At 39.3% G+C, this 14,945-nt stretch overlaps 2 protein-coding genes and 1 non-coding gene across 5 annotated transcripts in view; all 3 read left to right on the top strand.

Moving 5' to 3' along the window:
* LOC135460117 (long-chain fatty acid transport protein 6-like) overlaps nt 1-14,945 on the top strand; it is a 370,483-nt gene that overhangs the window by 303,669 nt on the left and 51,869 nt on the right. The gene's annotated exons all lie outside the window — the stretch shown is intronic.
* Nucleotides 1-14,945, top strand: part of HAUS6 (HAUS augmin like complex subunit 6) — a 20,357-nt gene continuing 5,412 nt past the window's right edge. Inside the window, exons 1-14 of one of the 3 annotated variants that reach the window (XM_064736363.1) lie at nt 1-238; nt 1,691-1,786; nt 2,558-2,612; nt 3,595-3,727; nt 4,295-4,442; nt 7,628-7,693; nt 7,821-7,872; nt 8,068-8,241; nt 8,874-9,055; nt 9,597-9,726; nt 10,312-10,381; nt 12,152-12,242; nt 13,510-13,585; nt 14,232-14,411. In XM_064736363.1, the coding sequence (XP_064592433.1) occupies nt 42-238; nt 1,691-1,786; nt 2,558-2,612; nt 3,595-3,727; nt 4,295-4,442; nt 7,628-7,693; nt 7,821-7,872; nt 8,068-8,241; nt 8,874-9,055; nt 9,597-9,726; nt 10,312-10,381; nt 12,152-12,242; nt 13,510-13,585; nt 14,232-14,411 (1,650 nt within the window). In that variant the 5' untranslated portion in view covers nt 1-41. Of the gene's footprint in view, nt 239-369; nt 490-1,690; nt 1,787-2,557; nt 2,613-3,594; nt 3,728-4,294; nt 4,443-7,627; nt 7,694-7,820; nt 7,873-8,067; nt 8,242-8,873; nt 9,056-9,596; nt 9,727-10,311; nt 10,382-12,151; nt 12,243-13,509; nt 13,586-14,231; nt 14,412-14,945 lie in introns of those variants that run through there. The other 2 variants (XM_064736365.1, XM_064736366.1) reach the window with 2 other exon arrangements.
* Nucleotides 13,292-13,422, top strand: LOC135460199 (small Cajal body-specific RNA 8). Its single transcript, XR_010443187.1, has one exon. It is a non-coding gene; the product is annotated as a small Cajal body-specific RNA 8 (non-coding RNA).

Here is a 14,945-nt window from a genome sequence, read left to right on the forward strand (position 1 = left end):
TGGGCGGCCCGCCCGTGGGAGGTTTTGGCGGGCTCGGCAAGATGGCGGCGGGTATGCCGCGTCTTACCGGCCGTTTGTCGGAGCCGTCTTTTACCCAGGAGGTGGCGGAGGACTCTTTTACCCCCTCGTTGCCGGGAGCTGCAGTGGAGGGCGCTAAGTGGGAGAGCAGTTACCTCTGGATATGTTTGCTGGCCTTGGGCTTCGACCCGAAACGGTACCCGGGCGTACAGCTAGGGAGGTTAGTGCTCGGGAGAGCCGGGGGAGGGCGGAGGCGGGGGGTCCGAGCGAGGCCCCGGTGTCACTCGGGGGCGCGAGGCGGGAGCGTCTCGCCATGGCCGCCGACGGGCCCTGTGCCCCCGGCGACAGAGAGCGCCCGGGAAATGCCCGGAGTGCAGCCGCAGTCCACGTTATCTCAGAGCTTCTGAAGAAATGAAACCCAGGAATGGTGAGAACTCCTGCTCCCCCTCACAGTCATGTGGGGAAGGCGAGGTGAGGGGCTTTTTAGCGCGTGTTTTGAAAACTTGCCTTGGAAGGTAACACTCTTGCCGGAATTGTTTCATAGCGCCGTGACCGTTAGGGCGCTGGACTGGACCTTAAAACATCGCGCAGATCCACCCTCCGCCATGGGCCGGGCTGCTCAAGGCCTTCCCCAGCCTTAAACACTGCCAGGGTTGGGGCATTTGCAACCTCCCTGGGCAGCCTGTTCCAGTGTCTCACTAGTGTCACAGTAAAGATTTTTTTCCCAAATACCTAACCTAAATTTTCCCTATTTCAACTTGTACCCATTACTCCTTGTTCTGTCCCCACAATTCCTGACGAAGAGTCCTTCTCCAGCCTCCCCGTAGGCCCCCTTTAGATACTGTAAGTTTGCTATAAGGTCTTCATGTAACCTCCTCTTTTCCTGAACAGCCCCAGCTCTCTCTGCCTTCGTAGGGGAGGTTCTCCAGTCTGCTTTTCAACTTTGTGCCCCTCCTCTAGACTTGATGCAACAGTTCCGCGTCCTTGTTAAGTTGGGGGCACCAGAGCTGAATGCAGCACTCCTGGTGGGGGGAGGCGGGAGGGTCTCACACGAGCAGGACAGAGGGGCAGAACCTTCGACCTGTTGGCCACGCTGTTTTTGCAGCCCTGGATTTCACCCGTGTTAAACAGGATGAAAGGTATATACTTTTACATAGGAAATAGAACATTCAATTAAATATTCAGTAACATAGCACTGTGTCCCAGACATTTTTTCATAGAAATCCTTTCTTTGGGATTGTGCATCTTCTGGGAAGCAAGGGCCCCAGAAGAAGAATGTAAACAATTGTTATCAGCTGCTGTGGAATGCAATAGGATGCACTGTGATTGGCTCATCTTCCATGTTTCCAATTGGGGGCCAATCACAGAAGCAAGCTCAGGGACAGAGGCCCTGGAGACAGAACTTTGTTATTCATTCTTTCTATTCTTATCTTAGCAAGCCTCTGCAACTTCTCTCCTTATTCTTTTTAGTATAGTTATAATGTATTATATATTATATATCAATAAATCCAGCCTTCTGATCAAGAAACAAGATTCTCGTTCTTCTCTCACCATGGAGACCTCCTCAGGTCGCTGTAATAACACTGTTTTGTAGTATTTAGCAGACAATAAAAGTGCTCTGTTAATTTGTCACCATAGCTACTTCTGATGTGGGTGTTTATTTTTGTATTAGGGATATGTTTGCTGCACCGAATGCCAAAGCGTTTGCCACCATTTCCCACTTCTTGTTTGCTAAGCTGGATAAGCGCTGTGCAGAAGTAACTTTGAAGTAAGTATTTGGCTTCTTAGGTTACTGCTGTGCCCTTCATTAAGAGTATGTTTTATATAGTTGCTGGAGGGGAAGGTTTCTTGGGGAATACTGTGGAAGAAGAGCATACAGACAGAGAATTTGTTTTGTTTTGATCACAGTTTACTCAATTTTGATCAGTCTGAAACCTTGCCTTATTTAGTTGTTTCTGTTACTTGGCAACTTTGATACAAATTTTAACAGCTGACAACTAATCTACAGGTCTTGTTCTTTCTGACCAAACAGAAAATAATATTTGTCATTTATGGATTGTTTCCAGGACCTTCAACATGGCAAGAGCCCTGTGTACTTTAATAGTTTTTTTGTATGACAGAGCTGTATCAGCTTATGCATTTGAATGTATAAGCTGAAACAGCTCTGTTATACAAAAAAACTGTCTCCATGCATTGCAGGAGGAAGACCAGTGATATGAAAATGGTCAGGGTTCTGCCCTCTTATTTTTTTTCCTCTTCTTCCTCTGTCCCAAGTTAGAAAGAGCTGCAGACAAACCTTTCTCTGAAATAATCTGTAATTAACGTAGGAAAAGAAAACGTTGTAATTTGACAAACCTTGATCTATTCTTGGTCTGGGGTGTCTGCCCCTCATTTTCTGACTCAGCATCAATACAAAATCTGTGTCTTATTCTTGATTTTACAATGGTTAATTAGGAATCTGAATATTTAAATGTGTTTTGACATGGCTTTTTTTTTTCTATTTTTCCCCTCTTCCTTTTTAAATGAAAAATCAATCAAGTCTGTCAAGTCCTAGATTTACGAACCGCTGCTGTCAGTGGCTAAGAGAAATTTCAGTGAGTATTATGAAAAGTGGAAGTTGATGCTCTACTGGTTTCTGTGACCTTATTTTGTTTCTGAGGGAACTGTTTTATATCAGAGTTTCAAATAAGAATTTTTTTATCAAAGAATTCAGTTTTACTTTGTATATTCTTTCATGTAGTTTATCTTGGACTTCCTTGAAGAAAAGATGTTGGCATTGGGGAATTTAGAAGAGAGAGACCTAGTTGGGTCTTAAAACTGCTGTGGCTTGCTTTTGGATAACAGTATTTGATTAAACGGAAATCTAGAGAGTCTCTTAACCCTGGGTGGGAATAACTTCCTTCAGCTTGAGGGTTTGTTTGTTTAAGTTGCCTGGGAAGGTGTTTCTTATTGTGAAAGCTGACTCAGATGGATGAAAAACTTAATTAAGAGTATTTTCTTGTATATGGGAAAGAGACTATAATGTAAGGCAAGCTTTTTAAAAACAAAACAAAACCACTTCAAGTATTGTTGGTTATTGTGTTGCTTTCTTATGCTGGCTTTGTTTTAGTGATTGTTCTAAAAATCTTGTTTTGTGTTCCTCAACACTTTAGTATTTTAGTAATAGTGGGTAAGGTGAAAACCAGTGCTACAATATCTTTAAATATGATTAAAGTACACTAATTCATGCCTTCAGTAGAATATATGAAAGAAAACTTGAATGTGTTTTCAAAGATAGACGTTAACTGTTAGGAATGAGGAGGGCACCAATTTTTAACATTTATCCAACAGTGATAATAGTCTTTGCATTGAAACCATCTTTTGTACAGTGGGTGTTGGCAACATGGGAAAAAGCTATATACTCTTCTGCTGACTACAGTAGGTGTTAACAGGGGTGGGCAAAGTCATTTAGCTTTGCATCAGGCTTGCTACTGGGTAATCTGCAGCATTTTGGTGTGTAGACCAGTCTTTGATTGCTGCTGTTTATGCTTTACTTCTCAGATTAGTTTTGCATTTAAAATTATTGTACTTTTCCAGCAGCAGATGGAAGTAAGTGTCCCACAAATTACACCTTCCGCACTGATTTCTCCTAGTGGTGCTAAACTTGTTCATGTGTTGTACCGTTTTGCAAGATACGTAATGATTGAGAACATGAAAAAGCTCTCTGTAGGTAAGCTGTGTGGGACAATAAAAATGCTTCATATGTTGTGTTTGTAAATGTATCAAGTCTTTAATGTGTGACAGGAGCTTTAAGAAGTTCTTAGTTGGATGCTCAGGTCAGAGTCTTTCTGTGCATTTGCGCAGAGCTACTGCTGATAGAACAATGCAGATGGTTTTACTCTCTATTGCTTTATGGGTCTTGTTCCAAGGTTCACCTGTGCAGTGCTCTGCACCATTACCCACACAAGCAATGGTTTGGTTCAAAAGTATTGGATGACTATGCTATTTTCTTTTTTGGAACTTAAGGAATTCTGAAGGATCAGATCTGTCTGTTCCGGCATCTTGTATTATTGTAACCTAAAGAATGTAGAAAGGGAGTGAGAGTGAGGGAATGAAAGTGTGAAAGTGTACACAACAGAAAAAAAGGCAAAAGTGGCAGTACACTGCATGCTGTGTTTCAGTCCAGGTAAAAATGAGCATCTTGATTTGTGATTCCTGCAGCTTGATCTAGGTAGTTTAGGAAGATGCCAATTTGCTAAAAGCAAGTAATGTAATCCAAACCGTGGCTTCTGTTTAGGCACTGGTTTACCTTCTGCTGAAGCTGTAACGCAGAGACCTCGGAATATGTACATAGCAAAAGCAAGACACAGAGTTGCATACAATAAACTGCTGCAAGTTCTTCAAAGAGAACATTTTATTTTTCAAGAATATAGGAGAAAAGCACAGTAAGTAATTAAAAAAAAGTGAGTCTTTTCATAAATTGTGTATGTGTTTTTAGAAGGATTTGAAAAGTCTGCATATGCTTTACCTCACAGAAGTCATTGTGTTGAACTCCTCCCATGTTTTCCCCCTTTACTTTTTTTCATCAACAGTTCTACTGCTTGTAGATCTTTTATGAAGCATAGTAGTCTAAAGAAATGAACTGTTTAGGAGATTTTATTTGTTACTTGGGCATTAAAATGGTCAGGGAATTCTGCATGTATAGCAGTATGATTTCTTCTGAAGGGTAAAATACAACATTCTGAAGATGGAACATTTGGGGTTTTTTTATTGACTGCAAGATATATTTTATTTACTTAAACCTTAATTATTTCACAAAAGTATACTATTCTTAGTTCTTGTTTATGGCAAACACTCCAAGCTTGAGAAATGTCATGAACTGGAACGTTCCATGCAAGCATAGAGTTATATATCATCAGAATTTACAGAATTGTGTGGGATAGTTTACATGACTGGAGCACTGTCATGGACAGTTGTGAGTTGTTTAGTAAATGGCAGAAAAGGGCGAGGGGTTGCACTGTAGGTAAAAGAGCAGTGTCAGTAGTATGTGTGCCTGTAGTACAGCTCCGTACAAGAGGACCGGTCATGTTTCATGCCTTTGGAGGAGGGATGAGCCTCCAGGGAGACCTTGAGACGGGTTTCTGCTGACCTTGATTCTTACAGCGGACTTCAGCTTATCCTGGTATTTGCTGGGAAAGTGGTTCAGTGATACATTAGCACTGTAAGAACGGGGAGTACCTGGAAGATGACTTTGTGATGCAATGACTAAGTGTGCTGAGTAGCAGCGGTACTCTCTTGAACTCACTTTGTGTAAATGAGAGAAACAACTTCTTTGGAGATGTTACAGGGCTTTTATGGTCGCTGCAGCCAAGGCTGTAGAACTTGAAATGCAAAGGAATGTGAGGAAGACAAGAAGAAAACTGATGGCACTGGCCTTTTAATTTGAACGTATTTCCACTGGCCTAGACAGCTGTAGGAGGTATCTTGTGGAAAGCAGGAAGGCTCATGAGTGATAGGAGACTTTCTGAGATCCTTGCCGAAGCTCATGTGTGTTCCATCTTCTTAAGTCAAAAAACAAAGAGGTGCAACAAGGAACCAGCCTGATTAGGACAGTGTAGCAACATAGGGAATATAGAAAAGGGAACTGACTCTTATGACAAAAATACAGAAATATTTCTCAGGTGTGCAGTGATGTATCTAGGAAGCCTAAGTTCAGCTAAAGTTCCAAGAGCCTGCTAAGAGCTTGAATAAAGAATCCTGTAGTATGTTATTAGGAGGTGGAAGTGCATGGACAATTTAGATCTGCTCCTGAACAAAATGGTAAGTTGCAAATCTCACAGGTTGGGATACCCAAGATGTACCTTGCCTTAGGCCTGCATGGGTAAGATCAGTAGCCCAGTTCTGTGCCAAGAAGCAGTGGGGAAAGAAGCAACACTTTCATCCAAGGGCACAGGGATACTTTCCTGACATTGTTTCAGAACATATCTGACATACTTGGAAAGATAGAAGGCTGGGTAAAGGGGTGAGCCCAAAGGGTGACAGTGCCTCAAAGTTACTCAAGTAACTGGTCTATGAATGGAGTTCTGTGAGGCCCGTGCTGTGTCTTCTTAAGGAATATGGATGACAGGCTTGAATACAAACCCACCAAACTTGCAGCTAGTGCCAAACTGTGAGGAAGGCAGATGCTGCAGTGGGGAAACATGTCACAGAGAGACCTTACTGGTAAATGGCAAGTTGGCAAGTCTCCAGACTTGCACAACAAAAATTGTGTGGGGTCTAACAAAGACCAGTGTGGGGTCCTGCACCTGAGAGAGAGAATAGTCCCCAACCGCAGCACAGGTTTGTGGGTGATTAGCTGTGATGTAGCTCTGCTAAAAGGAATCAGAAGTGAGAGTAGTGTGTGGCCATAAGCTGAGCATGAGTCAGCAGAATGTCCTGGAAACCAGGACTAGCAGCATGCCATGCTGTATGGTAATGAATACTGGTCAGCAGATGGTGAGCAATTGTATTATGCATCACACATTTTTCTGCAGTTTTACTATTTTCTCTCTTTTTCCTTTACATCTGTGCTGTAGTATTTTTATTTCAGTTATTAAACTGTTATCTCAGCCCATGAATTTTACCATTTTTCAGATTCTTCCTATTCTGTTGGGGCTGGGGTGGTGGGAGGTGAGTGGACAGCTATGTGGTACTTAGTTGCTGGCTGGAGGTGACAATTCTAATGCCACATGTGGAATAGTATGTTCAGTTTTAATCAGCCCACTTGAAGGTAGAGAATGAAAGATGGGAGAGATACTAGCAGAGGACTGCAGTGGGTTAGAGGGTTTCAGAGTGTGAAATGTATAAGCTGTAGAAATTTGGTTTGTTTAGCTTGAAAAAGGCAATGCTACGGGTTTAATCAGAGTTTCAGTATCTATAAGGTAGTTGTAGAGAATGTGGAGGTGCACTTCACAAAGATGTGCCCTAACAGGACAAGGCAGCAGGTGTTTTGGGGAAAAATCCATCTGGAGATTTAAAAAAATCTCAACAATTATACGGATAAAGGTTGCCTTCAGAAGTGAAGTATTGGAAATATTCAAGACTTGGTTTGACAAGATGATGAGTAGCATAATTAAGGGCTCTGCTTTCAATGGAAGGCTCAAAAATACAATTTCCAGAGATCAAAGTCTTCTAAATGTCTCTGATTTCTGTAATGCTGTGTCTCCTGTGACCTTGTTTGGGAAGTATTACTACTGTTTGAGTGATACTCTTCAAAAATTAAACTCTTGATAGTTTTTTTTTCATTCTTGACAGTGCATCTGAACTCCAAAGATCCTTTTGAATGCAGCATGATTTAGGCACCTAATTTTTCTGAAAATCAGACTACTACATTTTTACATGCTTACAATATCAATAAAAGCACTTTGACAAAAGAGCTTCTATGATCCAGCTGCTTGTACTCCAGTATTCTGTTCTTTGGTATTTGAAAGTGAGGGATTTAGCTACTGTAGAATTGCTGAATATATTTGTAGTTCACATTGCTAATAGATACTTAGAGTAACTTACTTATTGCTGCTGGGATGAAAAACAATTGGTTAGTGACTGTAAGCAATTCTGATAAGCCTGTGCTAGCTGTTGAATTTTTTCCTAGGATTTTATCTAGAGCAATAAAGCGGACAAAGTCTGAATATGCAGATGCGCAGAATCAGCTTTGCAGGTAAGTAAGTACTTTTCCTTGTAAGTAAGTTAGGATGTATGAAATAGATTAGATGCTCAGTTTTATGAAATATGAACTGTAATTTCACTGTAGTCTGCTTGAACTTTTGTTTTGCATGTGCATATAGGATGAAGCAAAATGACCAAAACGAAAATGACACAACTGAGAGAATTCAGAAGGTGAGCATTTTGTTCTTGCTGTGGCAATATGTTGAATTCTAACATTTCTGCAACACCTACTGTCAGATACTGTTATTTGCACTTGTCTGCCTGTGATTATGCCAGCCCTTTCATCTGCCTTCATGCTGTTTTGGTACTCTGTCATTGTGGGTATTACAACATTTTAACACAGCGTTTTTCTCCTTTCTTGTTAAGGTCCGCAGTATGTGGGCATTTATAGAGGAAACGCTTACATCTCTGAAAAAAGAAAAGGAAGTTGTGGATTCTGTACTTGAAGACTGTGTTAACCCATGTATTCTGGATGGAAGTGATGTTGTTTTGAGTGTTCCAGCATTGTTGACTTCTGGAGTTGAAAGTAACATACATACAGTAAGTGGTTTTTGTCCTTCTGCTGAATTGCTAAACTGTTTTTATTTAGTCCCCAAGAATGCAGTTAATTACCTTAAAAAATTTAAAAAGTACTTCATGGATTATTAGAGGTAATTGCAAAAGGATGCATGAAAAATGTATAATTCATATGCAGAGATTTCTTATTATTATAGTGCTGTTTTGTATTTGTTATTTCTAACCCATTAACTACTTCAGCTGAGCAAATATATTGATAAGTATTGATAAGTACTATATTGATAAGTACTATTGATTATAGTACTTGACTTTATTGTGGTTTAGACATTAAAATTATGTTGACTGTTTTAAGCAGTATTTCAACCAACTGGCTTTTGTTGCCATACTGTAGTATATGGTGTTGTTCAGTTATGGCATCAGTGCTGTTTGGGCTGTATCTTTTGGGGCAGTGGTCAAACAATGCTCCAACTCATTGTTGGAGTTTTCTCGACTTGTATTGCTTTAACATAGACTGTATTTTTTGAAAAATGAAACTATCAGGACCTGAATCTAAGTATAAAATATATACAGTGTCCTGGCTTTGCCTACAGAAGACAAAATTTCTGATATTGGTGGTGTTCACTAATTATTTTTTTAATTGCTTGCTCTACTTCAAGTTTTGTACAGGAAATTTATATGAAGAGGGAAATCTGAATTTCCTAACAGTTATTCAGTTGTTAAATGAAGCCCTGATGACATTGAGAGATGAACGTTGTCCACGTAAATTAAAAGAACTGGACAGAATTGAGGATGTGGTTGCATCCTACAAGAATGCACTACGGGAGTTGAACGCTGAAAGGTGATTGTTGAGAGATTTTCTCTAATTGCTTGTTCTTAAATGGTAAGATCATATCTACTGGGGTCTTTTCTAGAAAAATGTTATAGCAAAAACATGTTGGTTCAGTCTTATGCCTCTGGGAAAATGAGTGTTTGTTCTAATTATTTAGATGACTTTTTATTGAGATTCTTCCCTACTTAGTTTCAACTTTTTGCCTTTGTTCCTGGCGATCTCATTTGCTTGCTGATCTGATTTTTGCTTTTTTTTGTCTTGTTGCATTAATAAGTTCTGAGAGTTTTAAAACTTTCATCTGTAATTGGCTTAGAGAAATTTAAAGTGTTTATTGTATATATGTTTTAGTGTCATTTTTCCAATTCTGCTGTAAGAAGACTGCCTAGCAGCAGCTTTTTTGGTTGTGAATTTTAGTTCTTAGTGTTTGCATAAATGCATGAATATCAAAGGTTTGTCAGGATAAGGGAGAACACATAATACTTTTCCTCTTTATGTGGAATTGTTATCTCTGCCAACAGGTGTCTTCATTTTCTATGTTTATATATTACAGTCTAAGAAGAAAGCAAGAGCATTGTGAGCCAATGCATCAGTCTGTTGTCAGAAGACAAGAAATCTGGGAGTCAAAGTGGAAAACGATTCTTGGCCAGTCTCCTTTTAATTTAATCTTTAGAGATGATCTGGTAAGTAGTATTAATTTTATCTGATTCTGGGAAAGAGAAAAAGGTGAAGGTGAGAGAGGATGTAGGTCTAAACTAGTATGTTCTGTTACAACACTTTAGCTTTGTAGATAAGGTGAGGGGACCCAGGTAGTGCAGTATACCCAATTCTGCTTTAAGAAGTAAGGAGAATACATGTTTCTTAAGGAGAATACAGTTCTTAAAGAGAATACATTTGACTGTCATACTGATGTATTCACTGGAGAAGTTGAGATGGTAGGTCAGCATGAGAGTGAGCTGATTGCTTTTTGGTTTGTTTCTGTCTGTCCCCTTGTGGAAGCTGAGCATTTTGTATGTTCAGGCAGAATATTTGCTGATTTCTGTTATCCCCTTTTAAAGCAATGTATTTGATGAAGGAACAATAATTTCCATTTTGATGCTCACACTGACAGAGATTGTACCCTTATGTAGCTACCCAGCAGAGAGAGGAGAAGTTGAGTCTGACAGCTGGTTAGCAGGAAAATTGTTTTAAATAACTGTCTGTTAATTGCTGTTGATAAACTGACTTTTTCTGCCTGCTTGTGTAACTTTTTCTTTTCCTTTTGAAAGCAACCAGCTTCATCACTTCAGTGTTTTAGTTCTTCAGACGAAGTTGGTGTCCTTAATCAGTTATTTTCAGGTGGGTGAACAGGAGAAGCTTCTTTTCCTTCTTTCCCACCAGCACAGTTGTTAAAAGTTATGTGGAATCAAAAAGGCTCTGTTCTTGCATTTGCAGATGATCTTTGGTAGTCTGTGGTAATTGGTTCTGAATGATTCTTTGCCAAAATTGCCTTCCATATTTCAACTTCGTAGTGTCTTGGAGATTCTCTGAAGCTTGGCAAAAATCTACTGCTGAGCTGTTTGATATTTTGTTGTTCTTGCACAAAGGATGTTGAGACAGATGCCCGTGTATAAAGGTTAAAGGTTTGTTTATTCATTGATTCTAGAGAATACATTCGGTCTAACAGTAAAGGTTATTTTGGGTTGGAGGAGTAATAGAGAAAGAAGGTGAAACTTTCCCGTTGACTGTCTAGGAAAAGAAATTGAAGGTGTCCTCCCACATAACTATCTTTCCCTGGTACACTGAAATAATTTATTCCTTAGTAACTGTTCCGTTTGGTCAGGATCTCACTTGATTTGTATTAGTTGCATTCAGTTATTTGGTTAATAGTGTTGATCAGAACTCACTTTGATCAGACATGGTTGTTGCACATGCTAATTGACTGATGATATTTTACTGTGTGACCTCATTTTACTTATTGACCAAGTCTTGACTGTCACTAGTACAGAGTTATAAGTTAAAAGCTACAAAGCAAGGAGGAAGACTGCTTGAATCATGTCATTTAGAATTCCTTTGAGGAAAAATGGCATAACGGAGGTGTATTGGAATTGCAAGATGCAAAAAATTGGTGGGAAGATCCTTTTGGTTACAAAGGCGAAAGTACTGCTCCAGCCATCTGAGTCTATGTGGGTGTAAGGCTAGAAGCTGCAGAGGAGAAGCTACAAAATTGGATTTGGAACATAGTTTGCCTTAAAAATTTAAAAGATTGAAGCACCTGTACTATGATGCCATGAGCTGGTAGAATCAGAAAGCTTGACAGATTGTGACATTCTCTCTGTGGTTGAGATTCATTATCTGATAATACAGCCATTAAGAAAACTTCTGTCTGTTAATAGATTCAAACCGAAAAGCAGAATAAGGACCTCACCTAACTACTAGAAGTGAACTTGGATTTTTGATGTGTTGAGTTAAATGTGATGGAAAATGCCATTTTTCCCTGCAAAAGCTGAAATTTAGTATTAGTAGAGAACTACTGAGGTAAAACTTTGGCTGTGTATTCAAGATGTGTCAGAGTTAGTACATTGTTCTAGACAGGCCATGACTGAGGTATGTGCACCTCCAATAATGTTCAAAACATTTACTTCTGTAACATTTACTTATGCAAAGCTTCACCTTGCTTGGACTGAGGCAGCAAGAGGAATGAGTATATCCACAAAGATATTTATTGATTAATGCAGTTGGAGTAAAGGTGGGTGGAATTGTGCTTTGTGGAATTGATGTACTGTACAATTGAGGTCTATGTGGAGAGAAGGGGATAATGGTGATGTGCCTGGGACTAGTTTGGAGGAAGGTAAAAGGTCTGATTGCTGTGTGCAGGGCAGCAAATAGAATCACATTCTTGAACATGTGTTCGGGAACAACAGAAAGATGTGCTGGCTCCTAGGGGCATCAGGTACTGCATGAGCAAAAGGATTGATAGTACTATCCTACTTATGTATTAATTTATTTTTCTTGAAGTGTAAAATCCATCCAGTGTGTTGTCTGCAGAAGTAGTGTGAGTTGTGTCACATGGGAAGCCTAAGTGAAGAAATTGGAAGCAATACTGAAACTTTTGGGTTGCTTTTCTAGATAATTATGACTATGATCATGAAGAAAGCTGTGAGGAAAGTGATGGGTCTTTGGAAGCCCCGATCGATGCAATATTAGTACCCTCAAGAAGGTATGCTAATAAGAATTTGATAAAAAAGCAGTAGAAGAATTAGATGTTTACTTATTGGACCTGAATACTTTGCATCACTTGAGCCTTAGTAGAATATTTTAGTAGCCCACTCCTTCCATCACAACTGCTTGCTTTAGCAAGATAGTCCTAAAGTAACTGCTGCTTTCTCCAGCTAATGACAGATGATCAACTGATTGCTGCTGAATAGGAGGAGTAGCAGTCAAATTGCAAGATTTTTTTCTTGCTTTCCATGTTCGAAGATTCAAGAGACAGATGGAGAGAACAGAAGCTTCCGTTTCTCAGGCTAAACCTACTCTGCAAGGCTTTTTTCATTACTTTTCTTGAGACTTACAGTCCAATTGTTCTGTAGCTACTCTTCCTACAGTACCAGCAAAGGGTTAAACACAGAACAATGTTATCCTAGAAGGTTTTTTCCCTTTTGTAATTTGCTTAGTCCAGGAATATTTCATGACCTTTTGAATAATACTGTCGTTCATAATAGGACTCCCACAAATGTTTGAATGTTACCTGCTAAGGGACTAAGGGAGTTAGCAAAGGAATGCTGTAATGCTATCCATTCTTGGACATCAGTAGATGTAGTTGCACATGAGTCTCAGAGGCTCTCAAAGTAGTTAACAATTAAATCCTGAGTTTCTTTCAGTGACTTCATACAGTATGGAGGCATGTCTGCTTCTGAGGCTACAGACAAATAACATCAAAAACATTTGAAGATATGCTTTTCCTAGCAAGTGGGAACTGTGCAGTTTTGAGAGCTATGCCATTGGCATGAAACTTACTAGAAATTATAAAGCTGAAGATTTTGGTAGCCAGGTGATTGTTAAATATCAAGTTTACATAGGAACAGACTTGTGGATGCCAGAAATGGTTCAGACAAAGACTACATAGGAAAAAGAATGTTGTCAAGTGTGCAGAAGACTTTCCAGTTGTCTTTTATAGTAGAATGCAGAAGACTTGTTTACGAGTGTATTGAGAAAGCCCTTTTTTTTGTGTGTGCTAATCAATAGCAGAGTTTATTAATTTACTGTTTTTGGGAGACTGATACACAACTAGGGCTAAAGCTGCTCTAATTGCCACACTGTTCTCCCTATAGTAAAACTGCTTTCTGATGACCGGGACGAATTGAGGGAAATCGTAACGGACAGATACGGAGCACACAGTGTATAACAGCCTTCTAAGATTTGCATTCTAGTTGTTTAATTTGTCTCTAAAATTGTTGGGGTTTTTTTTGTCTCTCTTCCCTCTTGAGGAGCTCATCGTTGCCGTTGTCATCAGAGGTGTCTGAAAATGAAGACCTGTTAATTAAAAATGTATATCTCTTTGAAGTAAGTTAAACTTATGGCATGACCTTTTTATATTGGTTGAAACTTAGACTTCATGGAAAATGGTTTTGGGCATGTTTTTTTGGGGCTTTGGTTTGTTTTGTGAGGGTTTTGGGGTGTTTTTTTGTTGTTTTTTGAGCAATATTTTTACACATTTGAGTTAGTCTGGCAAAATTGTAAAAGCTAACTCTCAGTGACTTCACTAAGCTTTAGGAAAGAACAGCAGGAAGTAGGTGCCCTTATATCTGACTTCCTGTGTAACATGCAGTGTGTGACCGATTCCCTGTTTGCTGAAACAGTCTTTTGATGTGGGCAGTGGTCAGACTTTGTTTCTTTAAGCTATAAATGAAATTTAAGTGTGAAAATGTAGGGTAAAAGGACCCTGGATGTACAGTTGTTCACTGTACTGTGATCAGAGTTGTTGCAAGTGAGTCATCTGTGTTGTATGTAACACCTATCCTAGTCTCTACTTAGGTCCTACTTTGAATACAGTTGTAAAAATATTTTGTATTTTGTTAGAATTCAAGACTGAAATATTTTTGTTGACTAAACACTGTGGAGCCATTGCAGTTCAGAAATTTTACAGTAGTTTATGCTAATATCCTTTCTTGATTTTAAAATGACTAATAATTCCTTTGTAATCCTGTAGAACTTGAATACTTGTGTGGGAAATGAAAAACCTGTGTCTGAAAAAAACTTAAAAAATGGAAAGGAAGAATTCCCTGCTTCAGAAATGGAGGAGAATGCAGGTGAAAATGTTACCCAGCCAAAGTCTCCTGCGAAAAAAGATTACCTTCTTGAGAAAGCCAGGGATGAACTGGAAGGAGAGGTTAGGATACAATTTTTGTGAGTTTTTAAGTAAATGATCACTAAGTTTGGAGAACAAATCACTAATTATAACAAAAAATGTCTCTTGTAATCCACATACATCGAAAGATACCTTTTTCTGCTAGATAGTTATCAGTCATGGAGTTTTAGAGTGGACTGATAAAGTACACACTGAAAGCATGGAGTTTGTGCAGGTATCATACTTAAAAATCATGGTGAAGTGAATAGTATGTTCAGTAGAATCATGGTACGATTACACTTAAGTCAGTGAAGTACACTGCATGTATTTGGAAACAAAAAGAACTGTTGAATTCTTAAGATACATGTTGCTATCTTGTATTTCATATTTCTAGAGTCCCATACTGTTGTTATTATATTTTTAAAGTCCATATGTTCTAGCTGGTTTTCTACCATTCAGTTCTTCTCTTCAGCACAGTTCCTTGTGGCTTCACAGGGGCTCCTCCAGGGCTCTCTAGCCACCTCTTTTATCCCAGTTGTCTTTACCAGCTACAGCTGCTGCCCAACTAAGGACTTT

Source organism: Zonotrichia leucophrys, chromosome Z (genome assembly GCF_028769735.1).
Source record: "Zonotrichia leucophrys gambelii isolate GWCS_2022_RI chromosome Z, RI_Zleu_2.0, whole genome shotgun sequence".
Lineage (NCBI taxonomy): Eukaryota > Metazoa > Chordata > Aves > Passeriformes > Passerellidae > Zonotrichia > Zonotrichia leucophrys.